General features: G+C 44.3%; 1 protein-coding gene and 1 long non-coding RNA gene across 4 annotated transcripts; one reads left to right on the top strand and one right to left on the bottom strand.

Moving 5' to 3' along the window:
- Positions 1-308: 308 nt before the first annotated feature.
- On the bottom strand, positions 309-4,085 carry LOC119194720 (uncharacterized). 2 transcript variants are annotated; one of them, XM_062559686.1, is made up of 9 exons: positions 3,944-4,085; positions 3,435-3,773; positions 3,050-3,319; positions 2,868-2,924; positions 2,548-2,634; positions 2,447-2,475; positions 2,079-2,132; positions 1,843-1,911; positions 309-1,006 (listed from the first exon to the last, which is right to left on the bottom strand). In XM_062559686.1, exons 1-9 carry the CDS (start codon positions 4,005-4,007, stop codon positions 863-865), a joined length of 1,113 nt encoding a protein of 370 aa, XP_062415670.1. In that variant the 5' UTR covers positions 4,008-4,085; the 3' UTR covers positions 309-862. The 2 variants fall into 2 exon arrangements, with proteins under 2 accessions (XP_062415670.1, XP_062415671.1); XM_062559687.1 differs by having other exon boundaries at positions 3,435-3,770.
- Positions 1,865-2,783, top strand: LOC134107827 (uncharacterized). 2 transcript variants are annotated; one of them, XR_009942817.1, is made up of 3 exons: positions 1,865-2,036; positions 2,206-2,337; positions 2,554-2,783. It is a non-coding gene; the product is annotated as an uncharacterized LOC134107827 (long non-coding RNA). The 2 variants fall into 2 exon arrangements; XR_009942816.1 differs by lacking the exon at positions 1,865-2,036 and having other exon boundaries at positions 2,057-2,337.
- Positions 4,086-15,318: the final 11,233 nt, after the last annotated feature.

The raw sequence follows: 15,318 nt of genomic DNA, 5'->3' as shown, positions 1-15,318 counted from the left end.
TCAGAAGACTGTGACACACAAACACTGGAGAACAAACCGGTGCAGAGTCCGCTGTCACCGGGGCCCGGCGGCCCTCCGGGTCCCTGCAGGGTCAAAGGTCAGCCCCTGGGAGCAGAAGCATGACACAGCTCAGTCTGTTATCCAACGTGTGTCTCATCATTCATGACTTGATTCACAGCTTCAAAAAATGGATTTTATTGAAGATTGGGTTTGAATCGGAAATCATTTTGATAAAAAATTCCCATCCTTAAGTTTCAATATAATACAAGCAACATTGTTTATAACCCAACATTCTTGATCACAACAAACACCATTTCTGTCCTCTTTTATTTAGTTCAAAGCAAACTCAACATCCATGAGGTGAAACTGGAACAGGAATATATAATATAAACCAATCAACTATGAACCCTGGTACATTATATGCTACTTAATCATTTATTTTATTAGGACACCTTAAAGAGAAAACAAACCATGACTACACATAAAGGATAATGTTGCAGATGTGCCACAGTTAACTTACTACACCCTGTTCTGGACAGAAAGGCCTTTTGATCCAACAAAAGCAAAAGGAATAAATCCAACATATTATCATAACAAAATTATCCTAATCTAAAAAAACGTTAGTTTACTTTAAATGTAAAGCTAGGTTTCATCATAATTATATTTACATTTTCAGTATTGTTTTCCTGCATTTTCCAATAATAGTCTGATTGATCTGGTGTGAACATTCAGGTTATTTAAATAAAATCAATACATTTTTAATGCTCCAAACATTTTTCCTAAACGGCTCAATTCATCTCAGCAGTGAACGTGATGAAGAAAGCGTGACTTGGTTTACACAGAATCATCAACGTAGCCTCTCTTATTTGTTGGGATTGTTAATGACCGCGTAGAGCTCGCTGGGATCAGCAGAGGCTCCAGAAGAAGAAGAAGGAGGAGGAAGAGGAGCTTTCACAGTGCAGTAAGTCACCGCATCGTCAACATCGACGCCATCAATGACCCGAGCCTGGAAACGAGAGGGAAAGATCACATGATGACGACTTGATTCAACACGACATCAAACGCACACAAAGACCACGAGGCAAAGACAACAAAGCAAAGACAACAACGTAAAGACAACAAACCAAAAACAACAAAGTAAAGACAACAACATAAAGACAACAACGTAAAGACAACAAAGCAAAGACAACAACGTAAAGACAACAAACCAAAGACAACAAAGTAAAGACAACAACGTAAGACAACAAACCAAAGACAACAAAGTAAAGACAACAACATAAAGACAACAACGTAAAGACAACAAAGCAAAGACAACAACGTAAAGACAACAAACCAAAGACAACAAAGTAAAGACAACAACGTAAAGACAACAACACAAAGACAACAAAGTAAAGACAACAACGCAAAGACAACGTAAAGACAACAAAGTAAAGACAACAACGTAAAGACAACTACGTAAAGACAACAAAGTAAAGACAACAACGTAAAGACAACAACGTAAAGTTAACAACGTAAAGACAACAAAGTAAAGACAACAACACAAAGACAACAAAGTAAAGACAACAAAGTAAAGACAACAACACAAAGACAACCAAGTAAAGACAACAAAGCAAAGCAAAAATGAATAAAATTAAATACTTTCCATCAGCCTCAGCTCTAATTTGTGCCAAATGCCTAAACTCTCCACCAGGAGAACGATGTGTGTGTGTGTGTGTGTGTGTGTGTGACTACACTTGCTCAGCATGTAGCATTGTGAGCATGTTAGCATCATGGTTGTGGTTAGCACAGTGATGCAATCAGCTCAAACCCTTCCTCATGGGTGCAGCCAATCAGAGAGCTCACCCGCGCTGCTCCTCCGGCCGCCTGGGTGTAGCTGACGGAGGCGTAGGCTACGCCTTCCTCGGGGTCGGCCTGCACACAGAAGACAACAACAGGCCGCTCAGAGACGCTGCAGCAGAGTGTCGTAACTTCCCCTTTTCTCTGAGTCCGAGTCAGACTGGTGTAGCCGTGTGGGTGGTGCTGCTGCAGACCGATGGGTGAGTGGGTGTAGCTGTTGGCTGCAGCTGGTGTGGACTCACCGCGTCCTGACGGGGTTCTGGAGCGGGCTGGATCCCATGCTGAGAGCTCATTCCCTGCAGGAAAGCATCCACATTCTTATTATTAGTGCCAACTGCACACGTCTCTACTTCCTCTTCTTCTGTTCAGCTCCACTCTGGATTTAAAGGAGGTTCTTATTGGTGTTTGACCAGGTCTCCTAAAGGATTCCCCTGCAAACTGCATCGTGAAATACTCAAAGAGGAAATCATTCCTTCTTTCAGGGTTCATGTTTAGTCACAGGTGAGTTTAAAATGTGTCCCTGGGAGTCTGCACATTAGTTCAAGTGTTTTTTGTTGAATCGAGAAGCAACAAAAACAAAGATTTAAGTTCATGTGGATTTAAAACTCACCGTGTTTTCGTCCGTCTGTGTTTTTTTCCCTGAAAAGATAAAATAAAGTCAATTTTAGCTTCAGCAATAAAATCCTTTGATGAGGATGTGTAACTTCTCACCTTCAGCTCTCCGTCTGATGAGGACCACGAGGATGATGAAGAGGACGAATAAACCCACCAGCGTGATGATGAGCCACTTCCACGAGGCTGAGGGAGGATAAGAACATTTAAACACTTCACCAGGCACCAAACTGACTTTAATAAGTCAATCAGTGTCTTTAACCGAATAATAACCATCAAATAAATGTGATGAGATGTTTCTAATGATGTCAGAATAAAACCACATGTGTCTGCTACATGGTCTTTATTGTGTTTTTTTAGAATATTCATCACACTCTATATTATAACCTTCATAACAAGGAGAGACAGGACGTCACTACCTGTTGTAGAGCCTCCCTGGTCAGGTGGTGTAACGTCCCCCCCCCCCGATGGGCCTTCTTTTGGTTTTAGTTGAAAATGATATGAAACACAGACACAAGAAAAGGAGATGAAATAAATCAGCGTTTACTACCTGAGGAGACTGAATGAGGAATAAAATGATGTCATCTTAAAACAAACGTACCTGTTTGTTCACATGAGAACTGACTGCAGGCTTCAAAATGCACAGTTTTTCCACTTTGATCGTCTCTCACTTCACATTTCAGTGACTCATAATACTTTGACTTCTGATGAAGAGGAGCTTTAAACCTCACAGTGGCTTCACAAGCAACGTGTGATGCCTTCACATCAGTCGTTTCACCCTTATAAACCCACTCTGGTGCGTGTTTACACTCAGAGGAGCTCAACACAGAGCAGGACAACACAACCACATCCCCGTGCTTCTTTTCCTCCACTGATGAAGATGTTCATGATGTGAGAAAAACAACAAGAGTTACATTAACTTCTTCATCATTTAAATGATAATAATGTTTCAGCTTGAGGTGAAATGATTTAATGTAAATACTCACTTGTAAGAACAAACAGCTCAGACACACTATCTGCACCTTGTTGTCTTCCTGCTTCATCAAAGTCTCTGTTGGTGTAACGACCAGCATCTTCACCTGAGACCTTTCTTATAACCAGAGAACAGTTTGCTGTCAAACTCATTCTGTTGGTTTTAGCTTCTGGAATCACAGAATCATTCTTAATCTTCCCATGTTCAACCAGCGTCTCAGTTGATCCAGTACGAGTGTAAAGCCAAGTAGATCCATCACATCTGTCCTGATTCACACGGGTTGAAGGTAAAGTGACGTCATCTCCGGCTCTGATGAGGAAGTGGGGGTCAGAGGGGGTTCGTCCACTTACTACTGACACATATGAAAGAAGTGAGGTAAGAATACAGCTCTTTAGACTCCAGTGACACGCGATGAAGACATTAATAACAGCATGAGACGTCCAGGGGACACTGGACATGACAGTGGAGGGTTGGACTCTCCTCACGTTGGTGCAACAGTTGCTGTGTGTTTCCTGTTCTTACCTGTAGCCTGAAGCAGCAGCAGCATCACACAGAAAGTCCTTTGAGTCCCTCTGAGGTCCACCATGGTGTCTCTGCTCCTCAGGGCTTCTGACCGAGTGCTTCTCCCTCACAGACGCAGCTTCTGCTTCCTCTGCTTGGACCAGCGTCACTTCCTCATCGTGCTGCTAGAGACGCCGTGTCACAGCTCTGAGGAGTGCTTTGTTCCTCTTTGCATCTTGTTTCCTCTGAAGTGAAGAGGAAGTGTTTTGGTGAGAATGTGTAACAGCAGCAGCTCTGCAGGTTTGAGCCTTTAGTGGAGACCAGATCACGTGAGAACTCAGCAGGCTGGTTCCTTCCATCAGGATCATGTAAACTAAAGAAGCCCCAAATACCCAGATGTGTCTTTGATGAGCCGTCAGACGAATTTAACAACAAATAAATAAACACGCTGTTTTCTGCATTTCTATTTACACCAAATATCCCTTTATGGTCTCACCCTCCACCCACGGAGAATAAATAATATCATGACATCATTTGATATTTATTATTAAATAAGAGGAAGTGGGCGGAGCCAACAGACTCTGACCTTCCATCACTCATTTCTTTCAGTCACGTCACTCACACAGTGAGTCTAAACAAAATAACCGTTATTTAACTAAAACGTTTCCTAAACCTTTAACTGAGTATTTCAGTATTTTCCTGAACCAAAACAAAGACTTTCTGTTGCATAAACCGAACTAAGTACATTTGAAAAGTCCGGATTAATTCAACCAGCATGAATTGTAACAAATTACAGAAGCTGCATTTCTAATACAAATAAAGTTGTGTACTTCAGTAGTTGTTTTATTTCAACCAACTAAGGACTTCCTGTGAATAAAGACGTTTGTTTTGGAATTAGACGATGAAGCTGTGGATCTGCGCTCTGACGCGCTCCGGTGCGCAGTGGAGCCCAAAGAGGGAGAGGAGAGGACTCTGTGAGGCTCACTGTGTGACCACGGGGTTCAGATGCTGCTGGACACGGTCGGGGCTTCAGTCACGTCATCATTTTTGTGCTTACTTTGTTCCGGCATGTTGTTACTCAATGACGTTACAAATCCGTCTGCGTAAAGAAGCTCCAAAACCTCACAGCGCAGCGTGTGCGTAAAGGAGCCGTGTGTGTGTGTGTGTGTGTGTGTGTGTGTGTGTCACTGCATTGTAAGTGCATGTGTGCGCTGTTTTAAGCGTCGGGACCTGTGCTCGAGGTAACCATAAATATGTTCAGTTTTATTAAGTCTTTCATTGATGGTTTTATTAATTTGTGTGTTTAGTTTGTGAAAACTTCAGTCCGTCACAAATCGACCATCTTGTCGATACTGCCACAGGCTCTTTGAGAATGGCGCTGGACGGTATTGCTCCCCTCAAAAGAAGAATGGCAACAAGAAGGAAGTTCGCGCCTTGGTATAACTCTCAAACCCGGAACCTAAAGCAAACTGTGCGGAAACTTGAGCGGTTATGGCGTTCCACCAAATCAGAAGGATCTAGGCTAACTTGGCAAGACAGCGTTAAAACATATAAGAAGGCTCTCCGTAACGCAAGAGCATCTTATTACTCATCATTAATCGAGAAAAATAAAAACAACTCCAGGTTTCTCTTCAGCACTGTAGCCAGACTGACAGAGAGTCACAGCGCTGTCGAGCCGTGTATTCCTGTGGACCTCAGTAGTAACGACTTTATGAACTTCTTCAATAATAAGATTCTGACTATCAAAGAGAAAATTGATGGTCTACTACCCCCAACCGGAGCCAACCCGTCCGCGGATGTAGGATCCTTGGACGCAGCCGTGGGCCCTGATACCTACTTGGATGGTTTCTCTTCCATCAACCTTGATCAACTGACTTCTACAATTTTGAAATCCAACTCTTCCACTTGTCTCCTGGATCCGATTCCAACTAAGCTGCTTAAGGAAGTTTTTCCGTTAATTAGCACATCCCTACTGGATATTATGAATCTGTCTTTGTTGACAGGACATGTACCACAGTCCTTCAAGGTAGCTGTAATTAAACCTCTTCTGAAGAAACCTACCCTAGCTCCAGAGGTGTTGGCTAACTACAGACCCATCTCTAATCTTCCCTTCCTCGCTAAGATCCTGGAGAAATCTGTCGCGAATCAATTATGTGACTTTCTACAAAACAATGCTTTGTTCGAGGATTTCCAGTCAGGATTTCGAATGCATCACAGCACAGAAACGGCACTGGTGAAAATTACAAATGATCTTCTACTTGCATCGGACCAAGGACTTGTATCTTTTCTTGTATTGCTGGACCTCAGTGCTGCATTTGACACCATCGATCACCGTATCCTGCTGCAGAGACTGGAACACTTGATTGGCATCAAAGGAACTGCACTCAGCTGGTTTAAATCTTATTTATCGGATCGATCCCAGTTTGTGTTTGTGAACGGTGAATCATCGAGGACCACGAATGTTGGTCACGGAGTCCCACAAGGTTCTGTGCTTGGACCGATTCTATTTACCCTGTACATGCTTCCTTTGGGCGACGTTATCAGAAAACACCGCATAAACTTCCATTGTTATGCAGACGATACTCAACTGTATCTATCGATCAAGCCAGAAGACACCAACCAACTTGTTAGACTTCAGGACTGTCTTGGAGACATCAAAACCTGGATGACCTGCAACTTCCTGATGTTAAACTCGGAAAAAACGGAAGTTATCATGATAGGCCCAGAGCGCCTTCGAAGTCAGCTGTCACGTGATACAGTCTCTATGGATGGAATTGCTCTGGTATCCAACAGCACCGTCAGAAATCTTGGAGTTCTCTTCGACCAGGATATGTCCTTCAACTCTCATATAAAGAAGACTTCAAGGACTGCCTTTTTTCATCTACGGAATATATCAAAAATCAGGAACTTCCTGTCTCAAAGTGATGCAGAAAAACTAGTTCATGCATTTGTTACTTCTAGACTGGATTACTGTAATTCTTTGTTATCAGGCTGCTCTTGTAAATCGCTTAAACCTCTCCAACTGATTCAGAATGCTGCACCACGTGTATTAACAAGAACTAAGAAATGGGATCATATAACTCCTGTATTAACTTCTCTGCACTGGCTTCCTGTTAAATCAAGAATAGAATTTAAGGTACTTCTCCTCACCTACAAGGCACTTGCTGGTGAGGCACCGTCTTATCTTAAAGAGCTTGTTACACCGTATTGTCCTACAAGGCATCTGGCTCCGTAGATGCTGGGCTACTTGTGGTTCCTAGAGTTTTAAAAAGTAGGATGGGGGCCAGAGCCTTCAGTTATCAAGCTCCTCTTTTGTGGAACCAGCTTCCACTTTCAGTCCGGGGGGCAGACTCGGTCAGTTCATTTAAGATAAAGCTTAAAACGTTCCTCTTTGATATTGCTTATAGTTAGGGCTGGCTCAGGTTAGCCTGGACCAGCCCTTAGTTAAGCTGCTCTAGGCTTAGACTGCCGGGGGACTTCTTAGGACACACCGAGCCCCTCTCTCACTCTCACTCTCTCCTCCCACAATCATCCATGCTTTATTAATGTACATCACTAATTAAGCTTCTTTCCGGGAGTTTTTTGTGCTTTCTCGCCTAGCAGGTCTCCGTGGATCATAGTTTCGTGCGGACCCCGGTTCTAACTCCTGGCTCATGGCTCTGCTGACACCTGCTGCTGCCATCATCATTACTTTAAATATGATTCATATTACTGTCATCAAAAACCAACATCTTTCTGCTCTCCCTCCCCACAGAAGCCTCTGTGGATGGTGGTTCGTTCTGATGGAGGTTGTCCCTGCAGTGGTCCTGCCGTACACCTCTTCTGCTACTTGCAATTACTTGTATCATTTCAGTTAGAGAAATTGAATGTATTGTACATCTTTTACATTGTTGATTCTGTACACATGACATCCATTGCAGTCTGTCCATCCCGGGAGAGGGATCCCTCCTCTGACGTTCTCCCTAAGGTTTCTTCCCTTTTTTCCCCATTGAAGGGTTTTTTTTCATATTTTGGGGAGTTTTTCCTGTGCCGATGTGAGGGTTTCGGGACAGAGGATGTTGCATGTGTACAGACTGTAAAGCCCTCTGAGGCAAATTTGTAATTTGCGATTTTGGGCTATACAAAATAAAATGAATTGAATTGAATATAACCTTCATAAGGAGAGACAGGACGTCACTACCTGTTGTAGAGCCTCTCTTGTCAGGTGGTGTAACGCTCCCCCCCCCCGATGGGCCTCCTTTGGTTTTAGTTGAAAATGAAACACAGACACAAGAAAAGGAGATGAAATAAATCAGCGTTTACTACCTGAGGAGACTGAATGAGGAATAAAATGATGTCATCTTAAAACAAACGTACCTGTTTGTTCACATGAGAACTGACTGCAGGCTTCAAAATGCACACTTTTTCCACTTTGATCGTCTCTCACTTCACATTTCAGTGACTCATAATAGTTTGACTTCTGATGAAGAGGAGCTGGAAACCTCACAGTGGCTTCACAAGCAACGTGTGATGTCATCACATCAGTCGTATCACCGTCATGAAGCCACTTGTGTCTACACTCAGAGAATCTCAACACAAAGCAGGACAACACAACCAGACCCTCGTAGTCATTTTCCTCCACTGGTGAAGATGTTCATGATGTGAGAAAAACAACAAGAGTTAAATTAACTTCTTCATCATTTAAATGATAATGTTTCAGTGTGAGGACAGTTTGAGCTGAAATGATTTCATGTAAATACTCACTTGTAATAACATTCAGATCAGACACACCATCTGCACCTTGTTGTCTTCCTGCTTCATCAAAGTCTCTGTTGGTGTAACGACCAGCATCTTCACCTGAGACCTTTCTTATAACCAGAGAACAGTTTGCTGTCAAACTCATTCTGTTGGTTTTAGCTTCTAGAATCACAGAATCATTCTTAATCTTCCCATGTTCAACCAGCGCCTCAGCTGGTCCAGTACGACTGTAAAGCCAAGTAGAACCATCACATCTTTCCTGATTCACATGGTTAGAAGGTAAAGTGACGTCATCTCCGGCTCTGACGAGGAAGTGGGGGTCAGGGGGGGTTCGTCCACTTACTACTGACACATATGAAAGAAGTGAGGTAAGAATGCAGCTCTTCAGACTCCAGTGCCACGTGATGAAGACATTAATAACAGCATGAGACATGACAGTGGACGGTTGGACTCTCCTCACGTTGGTGCAACAGTTGCTGTGTGTTTCCTGTTCTTACCTGTAGCCTGAAGCAGCAGCAGCATCACACAGAAAGTCCTTTGAGTCCCTCTGAGGTCCACCATGGTGTCTCTGCTCCTCAAGGCTTCTGACCGAGTGCTTCTCCCTCACAGACGCAGCTTCTGCTTCCTCTGCTTGGACCAGCGTCACTTCCTCATCGTGCTGCTAGAGACGCCGTGTCACAGCTCTGAGGAGTGCTTTGTTCCTCTTTGCATCTTGTTTCCTCTGAAGTGAAGAGGAAGTGTTTTGGTGAGATTGTGTAACAGCAGCAGCTCTGCAGGTCTGAGCCTTTAGTGGAGACCAGATCACGTGAGAACTCAGCAGGCTGGTTCCCTCCATCAGGATCATGTAAACTAAAGAAGCCCCAAATACCCAGATGTGTCTTTGATGAGCCGTTTGGAATGACAATAAACAGCTGGCAGAAGAAACAAAGACAACGTGGGTGTCAGGGTTTGGGTCTGCTTCTTGTCTTATTTTGTAGTTTTTATGTCTCTTGTGATCCTGGGTAACTTCACTTCCTGCCTTGTCCTGTGATTGTCTGCCGTGCCTGATCGTTTCCACCTGTGTTCAATCACCTGCACCTCCCTTGTGTATTTAAGCCCTGTGAGTCCCTTGTCTGGTGTGGCGTCATTACATGTCAACGTTCTTGTGTCCTGTCGAGTAAGTCAAGTCTATGTTTTCAAGTCCTGTTTTTTTTGTCTGTTTTTTTTTTGCCTCCTTCCTCCCCTTTTTTTGGTTGGAGTGATTTTGAGTTTGAGTTTTTTGATTATTAAAGTCCTTTTATTTTCCAATACTCCGCATCTGAGTCCTCCCTCCTTGCCCTTGCACCCGAGTCCTGACAGTGGGATCACTTAAAGAGGATATTTGCTGTGTTTCTGTGGAGGAACGAGGGAAAGTCAGAGTCAGAGTGGCCTGAAGGTCCTTCACCTTCACTCAAAGCAACAGACGAATTTAACAACGAATAAATAAACACGCTGGTTGTTGGCGCACATTTAAGTTGTTTTGTTGTTGTGTTTTCCGGCGTGCTGTGTGTCTTAAACTAAAAATAACTTACTTTCAAACTTCTTAACTTAACGTCAGATATGTCAATCCATTTAATTATATAACAAAACAAAAATCCGCCATGCCTCACGGTCAAAAGTCATCTGCCTCACTGTGCGCCACACCTGCACTAATTAGCCCTGGTGTTAAATAGGCTTGTGGTAGAAACAGCGCCACCCCATTGTAGTATTCAGAATGGCTCCAACAATGGTTTTTGCATTCCTATTTACACCAAATATCCCTAAATAAAGATGTTTGTTTTGGAATCAGGAAACGTTTATTGCCATCAAATGTCAGACATACATGGAATTTGACTTGGCGATTGGTGCATGGCGGCAGACGGTAAAATAACAAACCACAGAGTGCAGGAATAAGATCAAAAACATAATTAAATATATTCTATGGGTTAGAATTAGAGGCAATAACAATGAGGAAAAGAGAGGAGTGAGAATCTTTTTATTCAGAGTATTTAAAGTATATGAGAATATGAACTTTGGGTGAAAGTGTGACTAATGGACCCCTGGTTTTTCAAAGAAGAGAATCACCTGCAGAGTGCTGCCACCTGGTGGCCAAGCACATATTTACATGTAAATATGAGGCCATTTCCCTCACAGACACATTAATTAAAATAAATACAAAATGGACAATAATATGAAGAAAGCAGAATGTCACAATAGGGACACACAAACCAGGAGCTCTGGTGGTCCTGCTTTTCGTCCACCTTGTCTCCTCCAAGGACGAGAGGGCCGAGACAACTTCCCACTCCTCCTTTAAACTCACAGCGTTGACATCCATCCGGGTTTCTCTCCCTTAAAGACAGAAACACAACTTTCATGTGAAGTTTCCTGTGTGTGAATGTTCCTGATAGAAGGGACTGAGTAGCGTCAATCTTACCTCCGTCCACGTTCATCGTTATTACCACTAATTTGAGTCAAAACCTCAGCTCACGATGGAATGAAGAATAAATAAACCTGTTTACATGGATGAAGACCAAGTCAGAGCCTTCATAAAGGATGACGTAAGTTACTGTGGAAGATATTGATGAGGATTTCGCCACTAACTCAACAGACAGAAAGCTAAACTGCACGAGGTGCTAGCTTAGTGCTTCGTGACCTACGTTAGCTAACGTTAGCTAACGCGGCTCGTATGATGTGGAGGTGGTGAATATAAGAAGAACAGCCACCTCTGGAATATTGGTGCACACTGAAAGACGTTGTTGGACATCAGCTTTTAAAAAGAAAACAGACTGTTTTGAAGCAAACGCAGACGATTGTGTGCACTAACTGACGTAAGAAGGACGGCGCCATTTGCCATGAACGATTCTCACCAAAAGAAGGCGCCAAAGCCCACTGACAGAGCTTCAGAAGACAGAACCAGCCGGCTTATTGGAGCTAGAACTTACAGCCATGATGGAAAACCTTAAAATTGACGGCACAGATGTAAAGGAAGTGAAAGAGATGCTCAGTCAAAAGTTTTGCAAAGCGTTCAAAGAGTTTGAGGATGTTGATGCTGATGCGGTAGCTTCATTGGATGAAGCAGATCAACATAATTGGTTTGAACCAATATCAGCAACATATAAGGGACTTTGTGGAAAATACTGAAAACTGGAGTTCTGCAATGTGGAAAAAAGTGAGAAAGCAAAACAGTGCCACTGGAAATAATTTGGCAAATGACTCTGAACAATGTGATGTAAATGCTGAGGACAGCGTCTCGAGTTGGGAAAGATGTGGTAGTAAAAGTAAACGCAGCTGTTAGGATATTCCTTATCCACCCGAGTTGGTTGATAGAAGAATCCACTGCAGGAAATTAGTTAAAAAGTTTAACATTTATTTAGAAGAGAAAAAGTTGTACATGAGCAATTCTCCGCAGATATATCTGGAGACAATGAAATACATCGAAATGCATCGCAAGCAAATCCCTTCCAAAGTCCGCCTGCCTTCTGACACTGACCTGTTTTTATCCCTCTGGTGCCCTTGAACGTTGGTTCAACCCAGTTCATCCTTCTGTAACAAACGCCTTCCCCGAACAATGAGTGTCTGGTACTCTCTCCTGCAGCCTTCGGCCTTGCCCTGAAAATGGGTTCAAACTGGCTCTCCCTTCGGTCGCAGGTGTGTTATCTCAGATAATATTTTATCTTCATTTTTCCTGTGCTCTCTCTTCCACCATTCACATTGTCTGCCTTATAAGGACGGATCCGGTCACGCCATCTGTCCTACAAGCGGACATCTATTCTACAAGCTAAAAAGTAAATACAAGAAGACACACACAGAGAACCCCACATCCCACAATTTCCCCCTTTTGATCTCTTACAGAGATCACCCTAACTAATGAAGTAAGTCTGCCGGGTCGACCTCCTCCTCTAAGTCCTCTAGTATACCCCACACTATGGCAATCGAGATTAGTACCATGAAGCCCATACATTTCCAGCCCCCCAACGCGTGGAGTCCTCCACTCCTGGAGCCGTTGCCCATCATGCCGGTCTGTTGTGATACTGATGGAGGAGGGCCTCCCCCAGGACCTTTAAACCTCTTACCTTACACCACGCCCTGTCTTTTCGTGTCTGACTTTGAGAAGGGACCCCCAAGTGTTGGTTCTGTCGCTTACTGTGGCTCGCTTCCTTTCCACTAGATTACACAAACAACTCACAGAAAGATATACCCAAAAACAACCCAAGCTATATAGTATCAACACTGTAATAACACTCAAACAAACAAGGTGGAACCTGTGACAGCTAAGTATATAAGAGCTAATGCAATAACAACCGTTACCCCCCCCATAGCAATTATGGAAATATTAAGCGTACTCAACATTCTCTATTTCAACTAAACTAACTGCGGAGAATTGAGAAAGATAGAACAGAGGAGAGGAGAGGATAGCATTGTGCATTTCTTCGTCGCTGGTCTTCTTCTTTCGTTGTAGACAGTCAACACAGAACACCATGCACTGGGTGTCTGTCGGTCACTGCCCGCCGAGAGCACGTCCGGGCACTATCCAGTGCCCAGTTCCGTCTCTTTCTGCTGCGTTGTCAGGATGTCCTGAAGAGTGCGACCCGGTTCGTCCGCGGGGGCGCACTGGCTCCAGTGGTACCAGGTGTCCCCTTTCCCTCTCAGCCTCACAGCGTGTGAGGTTCTCTCCTCCACCTGGTATGGTCCTGTCCACCGTGGCTCCGACCACTTCCTCTTAATGACCCTCAGGAGGACCCAGGCTGTTGTGTGGGGATCAGGGGTGTTCTGCCCTCCGGTTCTGTCTTGCACCTGGACCGCAAAATCTGAAACGAGAGCTCGTAGTTCGTTATATTGACTTGCATACTCACCTGTTGGTGTCTCCGGGTCAGGCTGGAGCTTCAAGCCTGCGCTTGGTCCGGGAAACTGTCTTCCAGTGGTCAGCTCGTATGGGGTGAAACCTGTACCCCGATTGACTGAGCTTCTGATGGCCATTAATGCAAGTGGGAGGGCCTGAACCCAGGTTAAATTTGTCTGTGCACAGATTTTAGCCAATTTTTGTTTTAAGTTTTGGTTCATGCGTTCTACTTTCCCTTGGGATTGGGGGTGATATACTGTACCAAAAGCATGTTTCAAACCCAACATTCTCTCCACTTCTTGGAGGTCATGATTTTTGAAGTGTGTGCCGTTGTCAGACCTGACTTTCTCAGGGAACCCATGTCTTGGTATGTAATGGTTTATCAAACATTTGATAACAGATTTACTGTCCTCTTTTTTTGTGGGCCACGCCTCTGGCCAGCCGGTCAAGGCGTCCACGCATACCAGGAGATACCTTTTACCTTCGCATCGGGTGATCATGTCAGTGTAGTCGATGACTATTTCCCGTCCCGGGACCAATGTCAACGGAAACACCCCCATCTCCGGCTTCACCGTCGGTTTTGGGTTAAACGTGATGCATATTTTACAGGTCTTAACATATTCACGTGTCATGTCTGCCAAAAACGGATGCCACCAGTGACAAAGATTCCTATTCATCTGTTTGTGTCCCACATGTGCCATCCCGTGTGCCTCCTGCAAACACCTGTTTCTGATTTCAGGTGGTAGCACTGGACGACCGTCCGGGGACCTCCAGAGGCCTCCAGCCTCCGTAGCCCCTCTTTGTTTCCACACCGTTTTCTCCTGTGGAGACGCCCCCTTTTGGGCTTCTGCAATTTGCTCCTCATTAAGTTGTGGCCCCAACTGTCCCTCTTCTTCTGCACTTACCATTTGGAGCCCCATTTGGTAACCTGCAGCCTGTTTTGCAGCTTGATCTGCTGCCTGGTTTCCCTTTGCCACCGTGCTGTTGGACTGCTCGTGTCCTTTACACTTTATAATGGCCACTGTGCTTGGTAGAGCCAAGGCTGCCGCCAAGTCTTTCATTTCTGGTTCGTGTTTAATCGGTTTTCCTCCAGCCGTCAGAAAACCTGCTCTTAACCACTGCCCCAGCTCCACGTGAGCTGCTCCTACCGCATAAGCCGAGTCAGTATAGATGTTTACTGCCTTCCCTTCTGCCAGCTGTAGCGCTCTTATCAGCGCGAGTACCTCCGCTCTCTGTGCTGACTGTTGACCCTGAATTCTTCCCGCTTCCAGAACCTCTGTTCCTGCCCCATTACTTCTGACTACCGCGTATCCGGACTGCAACCCATGTTGTGGATGTCTGAAGCAGCTGCCATCAGTGAACAATTGCCAATCAAAGTGTGTCAGTGGTGTGCTTTTTAAGTCGGTTCGTGCTTTTGCTTCCAGCTCCACCTTGTACTCACATTGGTGTGGTTTCCCCTCTCTCATGTGATCAGCCATGTTGATGCCTTCATGTGTGAAGGTGAGGTTTGGAGCTTCTAACAGCTTGCTCAGCCTTCTTTGTCTTAGTGACGTCATCGTGAAAGTTTGTGAGTTTACATAAGCTACTATGCTGTGTGTTGTTAGCACGTGTAGTGGGTGGCCCATGACTATGTGTGCTGTTTTCATTAATAGCTTTGCAACCCCTGCTGCGTGTTGTGTGCATTCATGGTGTCGTTTTTCCATGTTGTCCATCATGGCACTGATATACAGAAGCACCTTCCTTTTACCCTCCCCCTTTTTCTGAAACAAAACCCCATTTACTACCCCTGTTGTTTCAGAAACGTCCAGGTAAAACGGCGCGC

Source organism: Pungitius pungitius, chromosome 20 (assembly GCF_949316345.1).
Source record: "Pungitius pungitius chromosome 20, fPunPun2.1, whole genome shotgun sequence".
In the NCBI taxonomy this organism is placed as follows: domain Eukaryota; kingdom Metazoa; phylum Chordata; class Actinopteri; order Perciformes; family Gasterosteidae; genus Pungitius; species Pungitius pungitius.
The sequence above is the reverse complement of the archived record's forward strand: the minus strand, read 5'-3'. Positions and strand labels throughout refer to the sequence as shown.